The sequence below is a fragment of the Hemiscyllium ocellatum genome, chromosome 29 (genome assembly GCF_020745735.1).
Source record: "Hemiscyllium ocellatum isolate sHemOce1 chromosome 29, sHemOce1.pat.X.cur, whole genome shotgun sequence".
Lineage (NCBI taxonomy): Eukaryota > Metazoa > Chordata > Chondrichthyes > Orectolobiformes > Hemiscylliidae > Hemiscyllium > Hemiscyllium ocellatum.
The window spans coordinates 24,436,794-24,461,738 of record NC_083429.1 but is presented as its reverse complement, the minus strand read 5'-3'; the positions used below and the strand labels follow the sequence as shown (position 1 = coordinate 24,461,738).

Below are 24,945 nucleotides of genomic sequence, written 5' to 3'. Positions count from 1 at the left end.
AAGTCACAGCAGCTAATAATGTATCAGTTAATTGAATACAGATCAGGGTTTAATTGGAGAGCATTCTGATCTTTTTGGCTCAGTATCAGAGTTCAGGGTATATTTACTTATTTAACCAGTGGGACAGTCTCAAAAAAATCTCAAATAAAGGGCCAGTCAACTGCTATCTTAGTGGTTTCATTTCCATATAGAGCGGCACAATGACTCAGTGGTTAGCACTGCTGCCTCACAGCACCAGGGTCCCAGGTTTGATTCCAGCCTCGGGTGACTGTGTGTGTGGAGTTTGCACATTCTCCCTGTGTCTGTGTGGGTTTCCTCCGTGTGCTCCGGTTTCCTCCCACAGTCCAAAGATGTGCAGGTCAGGTGAATTGGCCATAGTGGTAGGGGCCTTAGTCAGAGGGAAATGGGTCTGGGTGGGTTACTCTTCGGAGGGTCGATGTGGACTGGTTGGGCCGAAGGGCCTGTTTCCACACTGTAGGGAATCTAATCATAACAGCCCATGCAATAGAAGCTTATCAACATTAGTCAGAGTCGTTTTTTGCCTACAAATGCACAATGGATAAAGGTTGACTGATGGGGGTGTACTGAAATAAAAATAGTTCTGATTTTATTTGTAGTTTAACACAGGAGTTGAGATTCCCTCTTTGACTACAATTTCCACAATCGTAAACAACCTTGAAGCAGCTTCAAACTCGGTGCACACCTATTGTTAATAGCTACCTGTCGCCAGGGCAACAGGCCGCAACTGGCAAGTTCAGCTGCTGCCGTAGTTTCACTTAAATTAAAATAGAATACTGTGGTTGATCAAAACAAAATAGACACGTGAGGTAACTTCTACTTTTAAAAGAGAAAGACAAGGTTGATGGAAGGTGGAATGACTGAACTCTGGCAAGAAGTTTTTGTCTGAGAGTGTAGTGGGGGAGGAGTGAAGAGCTGGGGGTGGACAGTTCAGGGGTGACATATTACTTTCTGCACCCATTGGGCCATCCAGCTAGTATAGTAATACATTATATACTCTTTAATGTCAGCTGTGGCTCATTTCGCTAGAATACAGTATGTTCAATGTGACTGTGTTACAAAAAACATGTAGCAGTGATTATACTTTGAAAGGACTCTCCACTTAGTCCACTCTCCACACTTCTCTTCTCCCCACAGCTCTTTCAATTTCTCATTTTTAAAGAGGAAAAAAAGCTGTTATTAATTCTCTTTCTATTGGAGCATTCTGCGTCCTAATAACTCATTGACTAAATTCATTTCTCTCAAGCTCTGCCTTGCATGTTGGCTGATGAGTGGCACATAGAGCACAAAAAAATTCTTTTTAAAAAAGGACATACAAAATAGAAAGTGCAATTATGGTAAGACATCAAGATGTTGTAACTTTAAAATTCCATAGAATCCTTACATGTGGAAGTTGGTCATTTGGCCCATCAAGTCCAAATCAACCCTCTGAAGAGCATACCATCCAGATCCACCCCTTCCCCCCACCATTCCATTGCATTTCCCATAGCTAACTCACACATCCTGGACACTATGGGCAATTTAGGATGTCCAGTCCATCCAGCCTGTATGTCTTTCGACTGAGGGAGGAAACCGGAGCACCCAGAGGAAACCCACACAGACACAGGGAGAATGTGCAAACTCCACACAACAATCACCCAAGGCTGGAATCGAACCCAGGATCCCGCCATGTGAGGCAGCAGTGCTAACCACTGAGTCACCATATTGTCCTAAAATGTCATAAAGTGCTTTACAGTTAATGTAAATACTTTTATAATATATGAAATACATCCTGTTAACAGCAACGTGTTTTTTTAAGCAGTATTGGCTGAGGGATAAAAACAGACCAAAGCACCCTGCTCCACGTGGAACTTACTCCAAGGCATCCTTCATACAGATGGTACGGTGGCTCAGAGCACCAGGGACCTGGGTTCGAATCTAGCCTTGGGTGACTGTCTGTGTGGAGTTTGCACATTCTCCCCGTGTCTGTGTGGGTGAATGTAGATTTCTCCAGCTTACTAATTTCCCCTCCCCCCATCTTATCTCAGTCCCAAACCCCAGATTCAGCACCGCCCTCTTGACCTGCAATCTTCTTCCCGATCTCTCTGCCCCCACCCGCTCTCCGGCCTATCACCCTCACCCTCACCTCCTTCCACCTATCGTATTCCCAGTGCCCCTCCCCCAAATTCCTCCCCCCCCCTACCTTTTATCTCAGCCCGCTTGGCACACCAGCCTCATTCCTGAAGAAGGGCTTATGCCTGAAACGTTGAGTCTCCTGCTCCTCGGATGCTGCCTGGCCTGCAGTGTTTTTCCAGCACCACACTTTTCAACTGTGTGGAGTTTGCACATTCTCCCAGTGTCTGCATGGGTTCCCTCCAGGTGCTCTGGATTCCCCCCAGAGTCCAAAAATGTGCAGCTTAGATGAATTGATCATACTAAATTGCCCAAAGTGATCGGTGCATTAGTCAGAGGGAAATGGGTCTGGGTGGGTTACTCTTCAGAGGGTCGGTGTGGACTTGTTGGGCCAAAGGGCCTGTTGAAAATGTGTTGCTGGAAAAGCGCAGCGGGTCAGGCAGCATCCAAGGAACAGGAAAATCGACATTTCGGGCATACTGGCAAGTCAGACAGGACCTGGTTTATTTATTTATCAGATGACAGCACCTCCAACAATGCAGAGCTTCATCAGGACTGCAGGGGAATATTAAGATTTTGTCCTCCAGCCTCTGACTGATAATGAGCCACAGCTGACATTAAAGAGCAAGTAATATATTACTACAATGAGTTATGTAAAAACCAGAAAGTGCTGGAAATGACCGACACTGAGCATCGTAGTGTTTTGTGTTCCTGTTTCATATGTACACTGCATTTTGCTTTTGTATGACTGTGTTTATTGCCCATACAATATGATTATTGATAACGTCTAGCAATTCAACAACAAAAAAATCAGAGCTGTTTCACCCAATTAGCCTTTGAAGCTTGGGATTCAGCAGTTGCCCTTTTGTGTTCCAATTTGATCACTGAATCCAGGGTATGTTTCAACCTTAACGCTAACTTGGTGTCCCTCTCTACATACAGAGTTAGACCTGCTGGGTTTCCCTCTCACCTTCTGTTTTTATTTCAACATTTCCTGCCTCAAGATGGCAGCACCGCACTGGAACATAACGCTGGCCCAGTCAGCTGTGTGAGCCTTGGTTGGTTAATGACACCCTATGGACACAGAATGTCGACAGGAATTTTCCAGAAAGTTCTCAGAAACTGTAAAGCACTTTTTTTTGGGAAAAGCTGGAAAAGCACTTATTAATCCATTTGCATCTCCTCACAAAGTTTATTTCTGTAATATTATTGAAATAAAGAACGGTGGGACAGAAAAAAATGCAGTGAAGGACCATTTAATACACTGACAGGCTAAATCGTTAAATTATTTCTGGGATTTGTGTTTCACAGGTCACTGCAGTCTTGTAAATCATCAAAAAAGCCAGTAATGAGCACAACTTCTCTGATGTAAAATCTACTGTAATCTTAGATGTCACCTGATCCTGCAGCATGACATCAGTGTTTTATTTTAAACATAAATTGGTTTAATTGTGGTAATCATGTTGCATGCATTGTGTTTAAGGATACAAACCACTAGCATTGAAGTAATTCTAGTTAGTGTCATATTACCCTCACTGTGAACTTTCCACAGTGAGAGGTAAATATGCAGCAATATTATCCCAGACAGAACCCTGAGCCAAATAGTTCTGTCGTAAAGTGTGGCCCAGTGGATCCTGTTCAAACGCTGAGCTCCCCTTTTGCTATATCCTGTCGCATCATAGGTTCATTAAGCCAAGTGTGATGGAGGGAGGTGGAGGGTATTTGGCACTCCCAGCTCACCCGTACTCAGAAACTGACAGCTTCAGTGTCTGCACAGAACTGGGTTCAGACTGTCCAAACACAGTTCACTTCAGACCCGGCCTGCCAAAAGACAAGAGAATTGTTGATACCATTAGTCCAGGTCCAGATTTCAGTTCACAGTGGTGAAAGGACTTTTTCTAGCCTCCTGCACAGTACGCTCAGTCACACAAGAAAGCATAAAGGGACAGAGAAATCAAGGGTTGAACAGCGTTGAGGGCTGAATGGCCTACACCTATTTTCTGGATTGCCAACTCTCCCAAGTTGCCCCAGAGTCTCTGGAAATTGAAGAAAAATCATTGTGTTAGAATAATGGGTATCTTATTGATTGACTGTGAATGCTGTTTTGTTGATCCCTAGGAACAGCATTGGAGGTGGGGGACAAGGGATTAATAAATGTCAATTGATGAATAAATGTTATCCAATAAAGAACCAATGATCGTATTCACTACCTAATTGGTGAGTGAAGGTGCTGCAAAATAACGCTAACATGTTTGGAGACTCATGACTTAAGGTCATGTGATTAAACTAGGGACTTGCCCAATCATAGTTGACAACATAACCCATTGCCCTGGTCATTCACCAAAGTTGCCTACTACAACCCATGATGGACACCTTTATGCAAAGCAGGTTCATGTGATACTGCGCCCACCTCCTCCATTCAGCGTGACATGGATAAACAGAAATAAGAGGATTTAAATATCACAAAAATGTCTGTGTGTGTGACTTGTGCTAGAAATTAGTGAAGGACAGAAGCAAAGAGAAAGAAAAGTTGTGAAGTATAAAATGATCAAATTGGCATGAGGCCCATCACACTTCCAGCTGGGTATTAAAGAAATGAGACCTTCGATTACAATGTTCAAACTTCCCTGGATTTTGGAAAACAGCAAATTCATTCACATAAATGGGGAACACACAAGCCACCTGTCCCATCCCTGAGTTCAAGGTCAGTAATTGGAAGGTTACTGCTTCCATTTGAGGGCACAGGAAGTGAGCACTTGGAAAAGGAGAAGTTGATTATGGATTGGCTACGTTTTTGAAAGGCAGCTCACATCTGCCCTAAAAGAGCTTATGTTAAGAGTTACTTAGGAATTAGACACAGAATGATGGGACCAGAATGTCATTCACTGTCTGACTTCCAGTGATGTTAATTCAAAAACCAATCTGTTCAGTTAGGGAGGTCACAATAAACACCATGCCAGTATGGGATGAGGAGCAGGGAAGTTCTCTCCCCAGGGGTTCAAGACAATGGTAACCTCCGAATCAGGATCACAAAAACTGGTTACAGTCACATTTCAGTTTGTGGGATCCAGCTGTGCACACAATGGCTTCTGCTGTTTCCAGCATTGCAACTGTGACAACAATCCAAACATACTTCGTCGACTGAGGAGCCATCTTTTATTTTCAAATAAATCTGAGGAAATTCCCCACACAGTGACTGCCAGCTGAAACTGCTTCCCCTGGATTTGGGCTTAAAGTAGTTTGAAGGTGGAAAGCTGAGCTGAGACAAAAGAAATATTCTCAAATTGGCCAACAGTGACATACATTGTTCTCCAATACACCGGATGAGGCCTTTAGCTTTTCGGCTCAAAAGGTTTGATTAGAATTGATCACAGGCTTCAAGTGATAATGAGTAAAGGGGTTTAGTGAACTGTGAATAGAACATGATATTAAATAACTCAATGGCTGCAACTCAATCTGATGGATATAATAATGGTAAACAGGAAAATAATTGAAATTAGCAATAAAACAGAGCTGGGAGGTGTGTGTGTGTAGAAGGAATGACTTTGAATAGAGTGAGAGTGAAGGCAAGAAATGGAGGTCAGTGAGGTGAGGGGGAGGTGAGGGAAGAGAGCGCGAAGCCTGGGGTGGCTGGGTGAAGAAAGTGAAGGCAGGGGAGGGTAAGGGACTGCAGGCAGGGAGGGAGATGACAGTGCAGGTGGGGGAGGGCGAAGGGACTGCAGGCAGGGAGGGAGATGACAGTGCAGGTGGGGGAGGGCGAAGGGACTGCAGGCAGAGAGGGAGATGACAGTGCAGGTGGGGGAGGGCGAAGGGACTGCAGGCAGGGAAGGAGATGACAGTGCAGGTGGGGGAGGGCGAAGAGGGTACAAGTTGGAAAGATACTTCAGAGGGGGTGAGGGGGAATGCAGTGGTGTAGAGGGAGAGAGTGAAGGTGAATGGTGGTCATAAAGGAATGTGTGAGACTGCAGCAGTGACAAAGAATCTTCTGATACACAAGCAGCAGATCATTTTGAGGGATGATAGGCCAAGCTAACCTGCAAGTTGAACATCCTCCTGATTGATAGACACATCATCAACTACAGTGTCCACAGTTTCGCCAAAATAAATGGAAAATACGGTAAGATTAGTTTAACCATGATTCAGGGTAACGACAACCCGCTAACCAGGCCTCCCAGCAACATGCAGTCACCTTTGATTGGGGATAACCCGGGGATTACTGCAGGATATTCCTTGGATTGGAGCAGCCTCTGAAATGCCTGTGGTCTGGACAACGTCCGTCTGCAGAACACTCTCAGCACAGTTTTCTCTTTCTCAAAAGAGATATCTGAAATTATTTCCGTTGGAGGCTATCACTGGGCCAACCACTTTCAATGCACTGTGTGGGTAGGAGTGAACCACAGTGCTCAGCTTAATTTGACCGTAAAGTGTCCCTTTGTTTCTGCCTCCCTCCCACCTCCCGAAATCTATCTGTTCCACTTCACCATAAAGCCAGGGCTAAAAGCAGGGATAATGGCTGAATTCTTCCACAGGGATAGGGCCTGCTGTGCCTTGGATTCTCTGCTCAGTGAACAGCTGAACTGTAGCAGGCCCTTACACAAGGCTCGCTTTGTCTGTCACTTTCCTTTTAACCCCAGGCGGTGGTGGATGCCTTAGAGCCAGGTTGGCTGCAGCACATTCAATAAGCTTTCTGTCAAAATGGCTCATGATCCACTACCAGCAGAATCACTTTCTATTAACTCCTTGCGTGGTTTGTGCCAGGCAGCGCCATTGTCACGGTGATGCGCCAGTCTAAGGAGAGGGCGTATTGTTAATGATATGGAGTGATGTGCCAAGTACGGTTCAGTCACGGGAGGAACAGCACAGACCAGGACAGATAACTACCAGTGAGTGAGGCACTGGGAAAATATCTCCAGGAACTGGATAAATGAAGTCAGTCTGTCCACATCTCCCCATGCGCCAGTGAGGAGTAACTGCCTCAGGGACTTCAGCTTGGCGATGAACAGTCTGCAATTTGTGCATCTTCTTAAGTATGAAAATGGGTGGTATTCGGCTCTCGAGTCTGCTTCATCTTTTGAATTGTATCTTGGCTGGTCGGCAGCTCAGTTTCACTCTCTGTCATTGCTCTGACCTCCTTGATAGCCACACCCAGCAAACCCACCAATCTCACACTTCAGGGACCTGGGTTCGATTCCAGCCTTGGGCAACTGTCTGTGTGGAGTTAGCACATTCTCCCTGTGTCTGCGTGGCACATTCTCCCTGTGTCTGCGTGGGTTTCCTCCAGGTGCTTTGGTTTCCTCCCATTATCCAAAGATGTGCAGGTCAGGTGAATTGGCCATGCTAAATTGCCCATAGTGTTCAGGGATGTGTAGGTTAGGTGCAATTGTCAGGGGAAATGTAGAGTAATAGGGTCAGGTGGGTTATTCTTCAGAGAGTCAGTGTGGACTTGTTGGGTCAAATGGCCTGTTTCCACACTGTAGGGATTCTGGAAGACTTCATTTCCCTTTGTGTGGAAAACGTTCTTCTTGTTTCACCTTTAACGGACCTACGCTACTTGTAAGATTATACTCTCTTGTGTCTGTCACTTTCCTAGTCAGAAACACTTCATTTTATTTATTTGCTTCCATTTGTTCATGGAATGTGAACATTGTTGGCTGCAGCTTGTTTAGTTGCCCGTGAGAAGGTGGGTGAATTGCTTTCTTGAACTGTTGCAGTCCATGTGATGTAAGTCGACCCATTAACCCCAGTGACACTGAGGAAACTGCGATATAATTCTAAGCCGGGATGCTGAGTGGCTTGGAGGGGAGCTTGCAGGTTCCCATCTGTCTGCTGCCCTTGCCCTTCTTGGTGGTAGTGGTCATGGGTTTGGAACATGCTGACTTTTGCAATCCTGATTTGAAGCATTATTTAAATGGACTGAAATTGGCCAAGTTGCCTTTTGAACTCAGCAGGTCTGGCAGCATTTGCGGAGAGAAAGCAGAGTTAACGTTTCGTGTCCAATGACCCTTCTTTAGAATGGGTCAAACACAAAAGATTAATCCTGCTTTCTCTCCACAGGTGCTGCTAGTGCTGCTAGGTTTTTCCAGCAATTTCTGTTTCTGATTTTTCAGCATTGGCAGTTCTTTGACCTTTTCGGGCCTTTTGTTCACATTATCCCCCAGGTCCAAGATTACTGGGTGTGAACTCAGCTGAAAGCACAGAGACAGAAGATTATTCTTAATTTCCCAGAAATAGTTCACCAGTTGTTACTAAGGAAGATGTTTTAAAGCTAAGACAAAAAGGTATAATTTTAATTGATACCATACTTGGGTTAACATGGTGGCAGATGCGAGATTTAAAGTATATGGCTGCATCCCAAATTATCACATTAAAAAAAAAATTCTAGTTGTTAATAAGATGGCCAAACAGTGGAGGAGATTTGATTCTATTAGTCAGCGAAAGGAGAGTGAAAACCCTATATACTAAGTTCCAATTGATAGTGCGACAAGCTAAGTAAACTGCAGCCATGTTCTTCAGTTGGGTCCACATTGTATTCTTGTTCCCTCGCTGAAGCTCTTTAAAATTTGGTAACTGAAGTACAGAAACCTGAGCCAACATACAAGTTCCTCTACTTGATTGTGTATGTGCAGACTTAGCTGATCTCAGATGGCTCAGTGGGGATTGCTAAACTTCTGCAGGCTTGAGTTACTGGCCAGGATTTGTCCCTCATGAGCTCCCGTAGCTCGTTACTCTACTGTCAGTTCGCTCCTCTCGAAAGATCAGACAGGCTCATTAAATCACAGCTAGAAACGAAACATACTTCAGAAGCAGCCCTGATTCTCCACATAGATTTCAAACAGCACTTACCAGTTGTTGACCTGTAAGAGCGTGAGGCTGGTTTGTCCAGCTATCTGTCTCTTCTCATCCTCTGTTGGGTACGGATGCTGAAGAGAAAAACAGAACATTCCCATCAGAACAGCTGTACCAATTTACAGACCCAGCAGTTGCCAGTTCTCACAGAGAAACTCATCCTGGAGACAACACAGCTGCCCCAGGCCACCCTGGGGACATGTTACTCAAGTTGGCTTCAGTTTACACTCTAGACCAGCAGCCCTGATGTAGCTGAGTACTGCAAAGCCTTAGCAATTAAAGTAATCAACCTGAGTCAACACACCAGAAGGGTCCGAGATTCAACCTTAACTGTGAATTTAACTGGGCATTAGGGAAGATGCAATTTATTTTACTGCTTCCATGGAATGTGCATGTTGCTGGCAATTACTGCAAATGATGCCCATTCCCAGGATTTAGATGTTTCAGGTGTGATAGAAAGGGAAGTAAAAAAGAGTAGGAGAGTTGCATTGCTGGGAAAGGAGTATCTTACAACTGTACTGAGGGAGAATACATCAGAGGACTTGTGCAATGAGGCAGTATGGGGAGAACTCAGAAATAGGAAAGGTGAAGTCACAATACTGGGGGAAAACTACAGGCCCCTGACAACCAGTGGAAGATAGAGGACAGAATGTGTAGACATATTTTGGAAAGATGTAAAAACAGCAGGATTGCTGTGGTGGGTCACTATAACTTCCCCTATATTGTCTGAGATTCACTATGTGTGAGGGGTTTGGAAGGGGCAGAATTTGTAAGGAACATTCTGGAGGGATTCTTGACAGTACATAAACAGTCCAACCAGGGAAGGGTTATACTGGACCTGGTTTTGGGAAATGAGCTGACCAAGTGAGTGAAGTTTCAGTGGGGGTGCATTTCTGGGGTAATGACCCATAATACTTTAAGTTTTATGTTACCCATGGACAGGGATAACAGCAGCCCTTGGTGAAGGTGGGGAAGGCAAACTACAGCAATATTAGGCAGGAAGTTGAGAACTTTGATTGGAGGCAGCTGTTTGAGGGGAGATCTACATCAGACATGTGGGAGTATTCCAAACGGCAGTTGATGAGATATCAGGAATGGCACATTCCTGTGAGAATGAAGGACCGGTATGGCAAGTTACGTGAACCTTGGATGACCAAGGATGGTATGATCTTGGTAAGAAAGAAAAAAGGAAGCATACATAAGATTGAGGAGGATGGGAACTGATGAAGCCCGTAAAGTATATAAGGAGTTAAACAAGGAATTAGAAGGACGAAAAGGAGGCATGAAAAGTCATTAGCAAACAGGATAAAGGAGAATCTCAAGGCTTTCTGTACATCTATAAAAAACAAGAGGGTAGCCAGGGAAAGGGTTGGGCCACTCAAAGACAAGGAGGGAATCTTTGTGAGGAACCAGACGAGGTAGGTGAGCTCCAAAATGAGGATTTTATGTCGGTATTCATCAAGAGAAGGAATTGGTTCAGGATGATATCATGAAAGGGAGTGTCGAGTTTCTAAGCTAAGTTGCTGTTAGAAAGGAAGAGGTGTCAGTCTTAAAAGATATCAAGGTAGATAAGTCCCCAGGTCCTGACGGGATCTATCCCAGAATATTGAGGGAGGCAAAAGAACAAATTGCTGGAGCATTGACAGATATCTTTGTATCCTCTCTGGCCACAGGTGAGGTCCCAGAGGATTGGAGAATAGCCAATGTTGTCCCATTGTTTAGAAAGAATAGCAGGGATAATCCTGGAAATTACAGACCGGGAGTCTCACTTCAGTGGTAGGAAAATTATTGGAAAAGGTTCTCAGGGACAGGATCTGTATGCATTTAGATACAAACAGACTTATTAGCGATAGACAGCATGGTTTTGTGTAGGGGAGGTCATGCCTCACTAACTTGATCGAGTTTTTTGAGGTGGTGATGAAGACGTTTGATGAGGGAAAGCAATTGATGTCATCCACATGGGCTTCAGTAAAGCCTTTGACAAAGTTCCTCATGCCAGACTGGTACAAAAAGTGAAGTCACATGGTATCAGGGGTGAGCTGGTAAGATGGATACAGAACTGGCTGAGTCATAAGAGACAGAAGGTAGGGTGGAAGGATGTTTTTCAGAACGGAGGCTGTGACTAGTAGTGTTCCACAGGGATCAGTGCTGGGATTTCTGCTGTTCATCGTCCACATAAATGATTTGTAGAAAATGCAGCTAGTCTAATTAGTAGGTTTGTGGACAATACAAAGATTGGTGGATTTGCGGATAGTGAGGAGGACTGTCAGAGGTTACGGCAGGATATAGAGTAATCAGAGGCATCGGCAGAAAAACGGCAGATGAAGTTTAATCTGGACAAGTGTGAAGTGATGCATTTTGGAAAGTCAAGTACAGGTGGAAATTATACAGTGAATAGTAGAACACTTAAGAGTATTGATGTGCAGAGGAATCTGGGTGTGCAGGTCCATAGATCACTGAAGGTGGCAGCGCATGTAGATAAGGTAGTAAAAAAGGCCTATGGCATGCTCACCTTCACTGAAAGGATAGACAAGTTATACTGCAGCTTTATAGAACTTCAGTTAGGCTACACTTGGAAGATTGTGTACAGTTCTGGTCACCGTACTACTTGCAGAGGGTATAGAAAAGGTTTATCAGAATGCTGCCTGGTATGGGGGATTTTAGCGAAGAAGAAAGGCTGAATAGACTGGACTTGTTTTTAGCAGAACACAGGAGGTTGAGGGGCAACCCAATGGAAGTGTACAAGATTGTGAATGGTATGATAGAGTGGAAAGTAAGAGGCTTTTTTCTCAGGGTGGAGGGGTCAATTACTAGGGGACACAGACTTGAGATTCGAGGGGAGGGGGAAATTTAAAATAGTTGTGTGAGGCAAGATATTCACACACAGGGTGGTGAAAGCCAGCAGCATGCTGCCACAGGCAGTGATGGAAGCAGACACAGCAGCTGTATTCAACAAGCATCTGGACAAATACATGAATAGGAAGGGAATAGAGAGATATGGATCCTGTAAGTGAAGACAGTTTTAGTATGGAAGGGCAAAATGTGGTGGCGCACGCTTGCAGGGCTGAAGGGCCAGTTCCTCTGCTGTATTATTCGTTGTTCACAATGGCCTTGAGGTATTGGTGCTGGTAACCAACAGTTTGATTGCTGCAGTCCTCGTAATGTAGGCACATGAGGAGAGAATTCAGGGTGTGGCTCCAGGGATAGTGAAGGATCGGTGATATATTTCTCCATCGGGACGGTGCAGATGGTGGTGTATCTGGTTACCTGCTTCCCTCGCTGTTCCGTGTGGTAGAAGGTGCAGGTTTGAAACCTGTTCAAGAGAGATCAGGCATCTTGAGTGTTGTTGAATCAAAAAAAGTTGGTTTGCAGGTGCAACAGGTAATTAAGAAAGCAAATGGAATATTATCCTTCATTGCGAGAGGGATGGAGTTTAAAAGTAAGGAGGTTATGCAACTGTATAGGGTGCTGGTGAGGCCACACCTGGAGTACTGTGTATGTGTACTGGTCTCCTTACTTGAGAAAGGATGTACTGGCACTGGAGGGGGTGCAGACAGGTTCACTAGGTTGATTCTCGAAATGAGAGGGTTGGCATATCAGAGGTTGAGTAAACTGGGACTATACACATTGGAATTTAAAAGAATGAGGGGATATTTTAGAGAAACATGTAAAATTTTGAAGGGAATAGATAAGATAGCAGAAGGGAGATTGTTTCCACTTACGGGTGAAATTAGAACTAGGGGACAGAGCCTCAAAATAACGGGAAGCAGATTTAGGACTGAGTTGACAAGAACTTCTTCAATCAAAAGGCTGCGAATCTGTGGAATTCCCTGCCCAGTGAAACAAGTTGAGGCTATCTTGTTGAATGATTTAAGATGAAGATAGATTTTTGAACAGTGAAGGAATTAAGGGTTATTGTGAGCGGGCAGGTAAGTGAAGCTGAGTCCATGAAATGATCAGCCACAATCTTACTGAATGGGGAGCAGGCTCGAGGGACCAGATAGCCTACTTCTGCTCCCCATTCTTACGTTTGTTGGAATTCATCTACCACAGTGCGTTTTAGACCTTGGTCCTTTCAGGGTAGAAGTTAATAGGGAGAAAAAGAGGAAGAGAGATACATAGATATAAGATAACTACTTAGACTGGGGAGCTGGAAGAACAAACCCCAGGGCCTTCTGGAAAGGTGAAGAGAAAATAGAAGCTAGAAGGAAAATCTACAGGATCAGAACTTGCTGAAGAACATGCATCTCTATTAGTAATTGCCAGAAAGGTTTGACGTGGATGAGATACACTTGTGAATCACAAGTTGCTAGGCTGATTTGTGCGACACCCCATACTTAACCTTTGTCATGTTTGGTGGATCTGAGGACTGCTTTGATGGCTGTTAGTCTCTGAAGCAAACAGGAGTGCAGGGATCGCTGCTGCCCAATAAACCATGACCTTTGTCTTGGTTTTGAGATGGTGTGCAGATGCTGATGACAAGATTGATTTTATTTGGATTTTAAAACAGTATCATTTAAAACTGCTGAAGTGGCACAGAGGGTTCCTTGTTCTAGACCCCTCATCAGCTGCATCAGCCTGTGAAGATTTTCATATATTTCAATGCAATCCCCTTTTATTTGTCTTAAGTTCACAATAAGATCCATGTACCATGGGAGAATTGGAGCAGGTAAATTTATCAAGGCCACAATGGAACATTTTATGGACTACAGCAAAGAAATTTTCTATATTGATGCAGATTCAATATATCTCCAAATTTTGTGGTTGTAATCAATGCACCAACTTCAGATTGACCTAAAATTCTGCTCATTAAGCTAGCTCTCCAATATTACATGGAACCTGGCACAAACTGGTATATTCTTATAGCTATCTTCTATTGTTTCACCCCTACCCCTGTCAACATGCTCGAGTTAACATGGGACTTGTTTCCATTTGCATATCCTTAAGACACACTAGCTTGGCATGAATTGTGGAGGCTAAAAACATTAATAATTTTGTTCCTTTCTTGTCTTGCTTTGCTTTTCATGTTCTGAGCAGACACGATCATTGTGTCACGACTCCCATCAATAATCGGTGGGCAGAGTCTTGGCAAAAGGAATTACAACCCAGTAGCCAACAGCAACAGCTTGTTTCAATTTATTTGGAGTGTTCTTCAGTCAAACATTAAGGTGCACCCACAATTCAAATCGGGACCGAGCAAATTTCATAACATCTAATTAAATCAAAAATTAATTTGTTGCCAGGACCTAATTGTTAGGCAACATCCTTAGTTGTCCTAAACAGTCATAGAAAAATGCTTAGTCTGGTCTACTTGGTGTCATAAATGTACAAATAGTGCCAGAAACATAAGACTATTAAAAATATCTAATGCAGTACAAATTGCTTAGGCTCTTGTTTTCAACAGTTCATGGGCAACATCATCATTAACCCCCTTCAGGGCCTCATTAGGATGTGCAGCCGAGCCTGCATCACAAGCCCCATGAAGTCTTCTAATTGCATGAATCAGTGTTAATTGGGGCCTGAAGTAATGTATAGGAGAATCTGTCAAGCAGCTCTCTAACCTCGTATATCACTTGCCGTCAGGTCTCCGAGCCTTAAACCTCACCCTTTTGGGATCAAAAGGCATACAAACTTTTAACAAAGCAGCTCACTCCACCGTCGTTTATCTTCCTAGATCCTGTCGCTTACGGATGTTCTGACAAGTATTACATTTCTCACAGAGACTGCAATAAAAACTCAGCAAAGCAAGCCTTTGTCCCACAACCCGGCTCTTGTGAGAAGGCAGTAGACAAATAGATGGAGGAAAACTGACACAAAAACCAATCTATCCTGCGTATCTCCACAATTTGTGAGATGATATTTATTTCCAATGACTAAAAAGGACAGCAGCCCTCCTCTTTTGCAACATTCTGTTGATCTTCCTCATCCTCAGATGCAATATCAACTATTTATCATGAAGCATGCAACAGTCCTGGACCAGACTCTCAGCTCTTTCCTCTCATACAGCATGAATTCTGGATTTCCATGTGATTTTGTATTCTTGTGAAATGTCCTGATGTGTGCAAGATTGAATCCTATAAGATCCTGAAGGGTCTAGACAGGGCAGATGTTGGGAGGATGTTTTCTCTTATGAGAGAAATTAAAATGAGGTCACACTGTTTATAAATCAGGGACCAGCATTTAAAATAGAAATGAAATGCAGTGTTTTCTCTCAGAAGACTGTAAGTCTTTAAAACGTTTTTTTTAAGTGTCCTTTTGAAGGCTATCACCTAAATAACAGGCAGATATGCTTTCAATGAAAATTGTACACAGTAATTAAACTCGTGTTAATGCTGTGTTTAACAGCTTATACAGCAGTCCCACTCACTGCCACAAGACCTTATTGGCTAGTCTATGTTGGAAAACTACTTGATGAAGCAACTTCCCAGTGTCATTTTCATTCCTGCATTGGTACAAACCATGAGAAACGCAGCAGATCTGATAACATCTGTGAGGACTGTAACAATTAATATTTTGAGTCCAATATAACCCTGGTTCAGAAATTGAAATATTAATTCCATTTCTCTCTCCACAGAGCTGTTGAGTTTCACCAGCATTCTGTTTGTTTCAGATGTCCAGCATTTGGCAATATTTTGCCTTCATTGATTCAAACCTCCTGAGTTACGTTAAAGATTACTTGAAAAGCCAACAATTTACACTAACACTGTTCTAATTACAACAAAGATTTACAGCTTCTTTAACATAGTAAGACACCGCAGGCATTAGCAAATAAAATTTGTCACTGAGTCTCAAAAAAGAGGTATGAGGACAGATTACCAATTGGACGGCTTTCAAGAGAATCTTAACAGGGGAACAAGTTGTAAAGAAATTTAGTAAGTCACAGTTCTCCATTGTGGCTCAGTGGTTAGCACTGTTTCCTCAAAGGGACCTGGGTTCGATTCTGTCCTCAGGCGACTGGTGTTTGCAAGTTCTCCCTGTGGGTTTCCTCCAGGTGCTCAGATTTCCTCCCACAATCCAAACTTGTGCAGGTGAGGTGGTCTGGCCATGCTAAATTGGCCATATTGTTCAGGGATGTGCAGGCTAGTGGATTAACCATGGGAAATGCAGGGTCAGCAGGATAAGGCAGGGGGGGTGGGTCTGAATGGGATGCTCTTTGGGGGGTAATTGCAAGTTTGATAGGCTGAATGGCCTGCTCCCACAGTGTAGGGATTCTGTGATCTCGTTTTATAAAGAATTGACGTATGGCCACTAACACGGGGAGATAGGTAAAGAGGACCTGCTGTGAGTTAGAATACGGATAGTAGCATTTTAGAGGAGCTCAGGCTACAGAAATGAAAAAGTAGAAGCCAGTCAGGATAGTCCTGACATATTCAGGTGTAAAAGTGACAACAGAACAAACGGCAGTTTCAGCAGCAGATGAGCTGAGATGGTATGGAGTTGGATAACATTTGAATGTAGAAGCTGTAGGTATAGACGGTTGACCTGATGACAGGCAGTTTGATTGAAGAGATTTAAGCATGTGGTTGTGAGAAAGATCAACTTGTTGTTCCTTTCCTGGTGGAGGAGAGATTGGAAGTGAAGGAACAGCTTGGAATGTCAGTGGGCCGAGGGTGGCATCTATAAGGACAGGATGGTAGCTTTGAAAGAGACAGAAACACAATCCCAGCAGTGGAAACAGTTAATAAGAGGCTCATCAGCTAATGAGAGGCCAGAAAGGGAAGCTAGCTAGTGAACAATTTGTTGAGAATAGGCTTAAGGGAGCAGGTGGTGGCTGACACGAGCAAAACGGGGCATGAGTTGGTGGTTAATACAAAAACTGAGAAATACAGGCGTTCAGGCTAGGACAATGTGGAACCTGGAGATAACTTTGATCCAAAGGGTGGAGGAATCTGCACCTGTCACAACTCGTTCAAGGCAGCTGCCTGACTGACTCTAAGGACAGTCACCGTCTATTTTAATTATTTGGCACAATAGACAAATGGTCTGCTTCCCCATTTGGCAAGTGCATTGTTCCTGTGTAGAAATGCCTCATATAGATCAAGGAAATTTGCAGATTCATGCACACAAACAATTCCTATATATATATATTTATGTATATATACAAATGAGGAAGAATAGGCCATTTGGCCTCTTCAGGTTGCTCACCATTTAAAGAAATCATAACCAATTTGATCCATCAGCTCATTAATCCTATAATTAACATTGGTGTCCTGGAGTTGATGCAATAGGGATTCAGACATATACTATGTGAAATAACAGGACAGGTCTAAACTTCAGGCTGTATCCCAGTGAGAGTCAGTGGCCTCAGGATTACAAGGGAGATAATAGATCTGACTACACACCATTTTACACTGACATTCCCACCAGAAACTGGAGTTACAACTATCCTTTCTCACGCAATGCACTGCACGAGAGCCGGTCCCTTTATATCTCGATTTAAGGCTGAATGTGGCAGCAACAAGCAATCCTTACCCGAATATAAATGATTTCTTAGGTGTTGGTTATAGCTCAGTGCTAGCATGCTCCCATTGAATCAGACGAGTTTCAAGTTGCAAGTCAGAGTGTTGAGCACACGATCCAGGCTGAGACACCAGTACAGAAATGAGGAAGTATTACAGTGTGGCAGATGCGGTCTTTTGGAAGAGACATTAAACTAAGGCCATGCCTTCCCTTTCAGATTGGTGAAAAGATCCCAGTGTGCAATTCAAAGGGAAGGGGAGCTCTCCACAGCGTCCTACGCAATAATTACCCTTGAAACAACATCACCAAAGATTATCTTGTCACTGAAATACCGCTGTGTGTAGGGTTTTGCTGTGCACTTGACGGCAACATTTCCTACATCATAACTACAGTTTAAAACTACTGAATGAATTAGCTCTAAGCTACCTCAAGACATCTGAAAGACATGAAAGGATGCTATATAAATGCAAGTCATTTTTTTCCCCATTCTAATAAATCTGAAATCAATTTACAGTAATAAAGAACAAACTGTTACCCGTAGCAACCAACCTGACAATTATACCAGGTGTCAAAAGCACAGCTTAAGAATTCACATCTCATGCTTCAGGAATGTTGCTCCTTTGTGGGAAACCAATTAAGTGTGATCTAAAACCCAGTTTACACCTGACAACATGCAGGGCAGTGAATTAAATGTCTGGGTAGGATTTCCCAGCCATACAGAAAACTATGTTTCAATTGAAAGAGAATTGATGATCGTAGGGCATTGCTGAGAAGTTGGAATTGTAGTCATTGAAAAGGGATAGGAATGGTGGATCTTGTCAGGGTAGTAAATTTGAACACAGAATCAAACCAGGATCATGTGGAATGTCAAATAATGTTTGTTTCTACTTCATTGGATAGTTCAGCTACAACTGGGCGGCACGGTGGCACAGTGGTTAGCACTGCTGCCTCACAGCGCTAGAGACCCGGGTTCAATTCCCGACTCAGGCGACTGTCTGTGTGGAGTTTGCACGTTCTCCCCGTGTCTGCGTAGGTTTCCTCCGGGTGCTCCGGTTTCCTCCCACAGTCCAAAGATGTGCGGGTCAGGTGGATTGGCCATGCTCAATTGTCCGTAGTGTTAGGTAAAGGGGTAAATGTATGGTAATGGGTGGGTGGCGGGTCGGTGGGGACTTGTTGGGCCGAAGGGCCTGTTTCCACACTGTAAGTAATCTAAAAAAAACCTGTAACTGGTAAAGGTGCCTCGTTGATGAGCCAAGTTAATGTCGGGCGTTTGGAGCTGGCATGGCTGCCAGACTGCTGACACCAACTGTTCTGCACAAAGTCAAGAGCAAATAAGGAAGCATAAAGAATGACCAATTAAGGCATTTATTACTCAGGTAATTAGCGTATACAGTAGGAGAAGGACAAATGTTAGGATAAAAGTCAAAACTTTCCTCATGCCGAGGACAATGCACGTGGAATAATTTTTAACAAAGTCAATGACACAGACATAAAACTCACATAAAAACTGAGTTTCTGAGACTAAATTTTAACCAAATATTAGGGGTACCATTTGTACATGAGTTTTAGAGCCATACAGTCATAGAGCACAGAAACAGACCCTTTGGTCCAATCAGTCCATGCTGAACATAATCCCAAACTAAACTAGCCCCACCTGCCTACCCCAGCCCATATCCCTTGAAACATTTCCTGTTCAGGTACTTACCTAAGTGCCTTTCAAGCATTATAACTGTGCCCTCCACCACTTCCTCAGGAAATGCATTCCACATGTGAACCACCCTCATTTCCTTTTTAAACCTGTCTCTCTTTCTCACCTTAAAATTATGCCCTTTTGTCTTGAAATTCCCCATCCTACCATTAACCCTATCCAACCACCTCATGATTTTATAAACCTCTATGAGGTCACCTCTCGTATGGTCCAGTAAAAAAAGTTCCAGCCTATCTAACTTTTCTTTACAACTCAAACCTTCTGGTAACATCCTGGTAAATTTCTTCTAAAGCCTCATTCAGCTTGATAACATCCTTCCTATAACAGGGTGGGGATTTAAATAGGATGAAGGGCTTGTGCCCGAAACGTCGAATTTCCTGTTTCTTGGATGCTGCCTGACCTGCTGCGCTTTTCCAGCAACACATTTTCAGCTGGGGATTTAAATAACCTCTCTTCCATGACTTTGTTACCTAACATAATGGGTCTTCATCAGCTGACTACTAAGTTGCCATGGCATACGTTAATCCTATGACACCACATCCAAAGGTCTTGTCATTACAAACAGCTGAACTGCCACCTTTGAGGAAAGCAAACAGTATGCAGAACGAGTATTGTCTCCTCCCACTTCTATCTTCTATGTTTCTATAAATAGTGAATGAGTTCAAGAAGAAAGTGTTGGATTGATGGATACAATTACAATGATTAAAAGACACTTGGATAGGTAAATGAAGAAGCAATGTTTGGAGGGTTATGGGTCAGGAGCAGGCAGGTGGGACTAGCTTAGTTTGGGATTATATTCAGCATGGACTGGTCATACCGAAAGGTCTGTTTCCATGCTTCTATGACTCTGTACAGGCAGAATGATAAACTGGAACTGGGGACAATCAAAATAGGATGGGAGAGCTGGTCAACTGGCCTCTCAAATTGAGTTTTCAACTGTCTAACTAAGTCAATAACAAGTTTAATTTTCACACTAATTCATCATTTAAATTTCATTACATTTAAAAATGCAGTTTTTAATGCAGTTAATTCTTTTGTAATATTGATGATTATTCTCATGAGTATGACACACCTCTGGAACAGGCTGAACTTGAACCGTTCCCTCCTGGCTCAGAGGTAGGGGCATTACCACTGCACCACAAGAATCTCCACCGAATCTTCTAATGCATGTCTAGCTCATAAACTATGACACATCAACTCATGTTAAAGCAAGGTGGGATCAGGGACTGGTGTTATAAATATAAACAAATGCAGTGCAAATGTAGACTAAATATCAGCAGAAATTTCATTTACAAATGTCAGTACTTGGAACAATCTGCCAGGAAAAATGGAAATGAGATACAGGATTGAAAGCTTTTTTTTCATATTGGATATTCAGGAGAGAGTGTAACAATGGTATGGAGGGCTGAGCACAAAGTTCAAGGGTCAAGTAATCTTTATATCCCAGACATTTTTTAGTCAGGTCGGAATGCAATGACTTTCTAACTTTCCAAGCGATGGAAGGAATTATCACCTGAAGTAAAGTTTCCAGAGTATAAGCCGAGCAAACATAGTCACGAATGATGTTATTCATGAGCCGAGATGACTTTCACTGTAGACCCTTTTCGTTTTGCTGTTTATTTTCCCTGAGGTTTTATGAACTGGAATTGCACCAGCTGGTGTCTTTTCTGCAGCTGTGCAGACTGGATTAAAGTAAGCAGCTCATGGTATCAGAGTAAAGCACATAGCATGAGTTAATGGAAAAGAACTTGGAACTCTTCACTCAAGAGTCATACCTATCCCAACTGGAGAATTCCAATACGCCGAACCACATCCGTTGCATAGAACTTCTGAGATATGCAAAATGTTTCAACATATGATCCTGATCCAAAAATAAAATGCTTCCTTATGATCTACACTTACACAGTCAATCTGCTGAGTGCCTATTGCATCATAAAGATTAAGGAGAGATACAAGAATAAAATGATCTTGCATTTCCAACTGAGAATTAAGGGAGCACAGACCCATGGTGTGGGACCTCTGACTTGCACTTTGTGAGTTTATGTCTTCATCTACATTGCAGAGCAGTACAGCAACAAAAGAAATCAATAAAGGAGGACATGAAGCCATCATTTGTTAACAATGAACAGGACCCGGTGGAGACACAAGATTATGGGGTAGTTACAAAGGGTAAAGGCTGTCTGCCCCCTTAGTCTATCCATTCAGACAGACCCCACAGCTTTCTCCCATTGCCCATCCCTCCAGTTCCTTGTCAATGAAGCTGCAAAAGTACATAAATTGCATATTTTCTTCAAATTCAATCTTACAAGTAACTCATTTACACAGAATACACAGATAAATGAAGAATGCTGTGTTATGAAATTATACCCCTATTTATAAAGGAACCTTTAACTTATCTGCACATGATGCACAGAAAAGATTATATTCAACTACAAACTGAGGAATCCTCAATTAAATAAACTTATAGTGATTATAATGAGATTAGCCAGCTGGGTATCATGCAATACAAGTTCCTTGATTGCGGCCATTAATTTGGAGCAATCAGGGAGCCCTAGCTGACATAAAAAAAGGTGAGTGTCAGGGATACTGACACCGTATGAGGCAGCACTATAGTTAAGGACTGTTCATGTACAAATAAATGGTGAGTCAGTGACATGATACTGGTCGCTGTAGAGTTATTTCATACCTACATAAATTTATTTTTCTCAGTCATCAACTAATCAAATATACTACCACAGAGAATAGCAATTACAGAATCAGTGTCCATAATTCAAAAATTAAGTGCACTGAATTACTGATCGGTGGGGATTGAAGGGGTAAGGGTTTGGATGTAGGAATAAAACAGGAACTCTCGACATGATAGTGATTAGAATGTGGAATGCTACCCTGTTGTTAAAGCCAATTCCATAAATCCTTTCCAATTAAAGTCAGATTGTCACTTGAAAAGGAGGAATATTAAAAGGCATAAGAGGAACATGAAGGAGACTGAGACATGGTAAGGTGGCTGATTGCACAGATAAGCCAGAATAGACTGCATTTGCTGAATGGCCAGTTTCTGTGATGTAACAGTCTCTGATTTAGTATTTTCACTTCCAGAAATACAACCTCAAAATACAAACAGCTAAAGGTTTAAATTGCCTTTTCCTATTCTTGTATTGCAAATTATTCAATGTAATGACAATTTTCAGCTGAATAAATAACATATTTGAGTTTAAGATTAACTCTAATTGGGGCCAAAAGGGAAAGTAAAACTAGCAGGTGATCATGAAACATCTGCAACATTAGTTCTTCAAAATACATCCCAAACCTTTTAGAATGAAGCAAAACAATGGCTGCAAGACCCTCAAAAAATATCAATTGGTAAAGTGATCAATTATCAACCATCCATTAGGCAGGAACAAAAGACCACCTATCCATCACACAGAGGCACCAACTCTGTTAATGTTCAGATAATATTGAGATAGATTACGAGAAATATCTTTATGCAGAAAGTCTAGAGGAGTTTTTTCCAAGGGAATATTAAAAACTAAGACCATCTTTCAAGGGGCAAGTTAAAATAAAAGAAGACTTGTAGAAGTTTTTAAAATCATGAGGGGCATGGATAGGATAAATTGTCAAGGTCTTTTCCCCTGAAGGAGGGGGAGGGGAGGCAGAGAAGGAGTCTAAAACTAGACAGCATAAGTTTAAGGTGAGATAGGAAAGATGTAAAAGTGACCAAAGTGGCAACTTTTTCACGTAGAAGTTGGTGTGTGTATGGAATGAGCTGCCAGAGGAAGTGGTGGAGGCTAGTACAATTACAATATTAAATGGCATGTGGATGGATATATAAATTGGAAGGGTTTAGAAGGATATGGGCCAAATGCTGGCAAATGACTAGATTAATCTCAGATATCTGGTTAGCATGGACAAGTTGGACTGAAGGGTGTGTTTCAATGCTGTCCATCTCCATGACTCTATATACATCTGCATGCAACAGCAGTGGAATTAGTTTTGGATTATTTCAGTAAAGAGCCAACACAAACAAATTAAGCCAATTCTTCCCATTTAGTGCTGCAAACCTCCACAGCTCTATTAACAACTGAATATCCTAGAAACAGCATCTATTCTGCAGGAGCATCTTGGTGAAATTTCACTCTCCTGTTCACTCGCCACAATCATAGTCTTTCTCTTTATCAACTAGTTCCCTGTTAGAAGAATCTATGGACTCTGCAATAGATTCCACACTCTTACAGCCCTCTGTATAAAGATTATTTCCCAACAAGCCCTTTTGTCTTTTGTGATTATTGTAGATTGCGGATTTAAATTCTGGATGAAAGCCACAAATGACACACACTGACATTCAATATAACGACACCTCTGCATTCAAAACTCGGAGTGTGACATTAATGCTTTTGTATGAAAGTGCTTCATCTGCTACTTAAATTAAGGTGGTGACCACTTCGTTTAAGCAGGTTAATGACTTCATAAAATTTAGCAAATATAGAAATTTCATACAATAAGTTAATTCTATGCTTTCTAAAAACAGCATGAATTCAATTCACTCATTGTTGAGTTTAATAAGATGAAGAAAGACGTCATATTTCCCAAATAATTCTTTGTATAATTTAATTCCTTTTGTTTGGATCTGAAAGATGTTTTGCACTTGCAGAGTTCTAGTTCCAAGACAGTAAACCCTTATACCATAATCTTACAGATCACTCTGTTTTTTTAGATTACTGTGACTTTAAATCAGAATAAGCATACTCACCTTCTCCCATCACTTCCAATGTGATTGCTGCTGCCTAATTCACCCTGAAAACTCATCTCTACTTGTCACTTCTACCACTTCTCTGATGATGACAAATTTCTTTTGTGCAATGTACTAGCATCAGATCTGACCCAGACTGTAAGGTTCATTTAGTAAACCACGTGGAAAGAGTTCATTATTATCGATCTTTAACAAGGCAAGTAACACTTTCAAAATTGAAGGCTAATTCACTTTGCATTTGTGCTGATGACATATTCCTACATCAAGTTGACTTTGGAAAATAGTCCACCAATCTTTGCTACCAATTTCCATCAGACCATAGTCACTGTTCGCTAAATGCGAGACAATTACAGCCTGGGGAAATTTGCTGATTGTAAAGTGTTTTGAATCGTATACACATAGATTTGTCGAAAAACATAGACAGCTTATCATAGATGGTAAAGAGCCATAGTCCATAAAGAACCATAAGCATTTCTCTCCATTAGTGGTGGTGTGTAGTTTGAAGGTGACCACTCCACAAATGTTAGGTAAGGTGAGGAGGTGAGACCTCCATGAATTACCACAGCTGGAATAGAGAACATGCTGCTTCCCTCATTCTGAACAACACTCCAGTTATTTCGCCAATGCAGCTAGCTTAATTCCACTTCCTAAACATTGTACTAACATTGTTCAAAGGAGAGCAGCATGTTAACCCTCATCACGCAAACTGAACAGTGACTTTGCTCACTCACCACAAGATGCTGAAAGAGCCAGGAGCGCATGATGTTAGTGGCGTGCTTGGGCAGGACACCACGTTTACTCTTTGACTTCTTGTCCTCTCCATCCTGAAGGAGAGAGGTCAGCTCCAGATTCACCTATATTTGCAGAGAAAGAAAGGAAAGTAACAAAGGCACTTATCACAATAGCCAGGTTCTGCTAAGGAAAGCCCTGTTCTCCTTCCAATTACACATGCATACCTCCCCATGTGACCTCCCCTTTCCAATGGCATTAACAGTCCATTAGCTTGGGCCCTCCAACTGGCACATCAGGGAAGGCAAATCCAGGTTCAATCAAA

The 24,945-nt window shown here is 42.5% G+C and overlaps 1 protein-coding gene across 9 annotated transcripts in view; it reads right to left on the bottom strand.

Moving 5' to 3' along the window:
- The window catches only part of pknox2 (pbx/knotted 1 homeobox 2), a 439,080-nt gene that overhangs the window by 7,749 nt on the left and 406,386 nt on the right, over positions 1-24,945 (bottom strand). For 8 of the 9 annotated variants that reach the window (XM_060847102.1, XM_060847099.1, XM_060847105.1 and 5 more), the window contains 2 exons: positions 24,623-24,745; positions 8,974-9,050 (listed from right to left, as the gene is read on the bottom strand). In XM_060847102.1, the coding sequence (XP_060703085.1) occupies positions 8,974-9,050; positions 24,623-24,745 (200 nt within the window). The remainder of the gene's footprint in view (positions 1-8,973; positions 9,051-24,622; positions 24,746-24,945) is intronic. The other variant, XM_060847107.1, reaches the window with a different exon arrangement.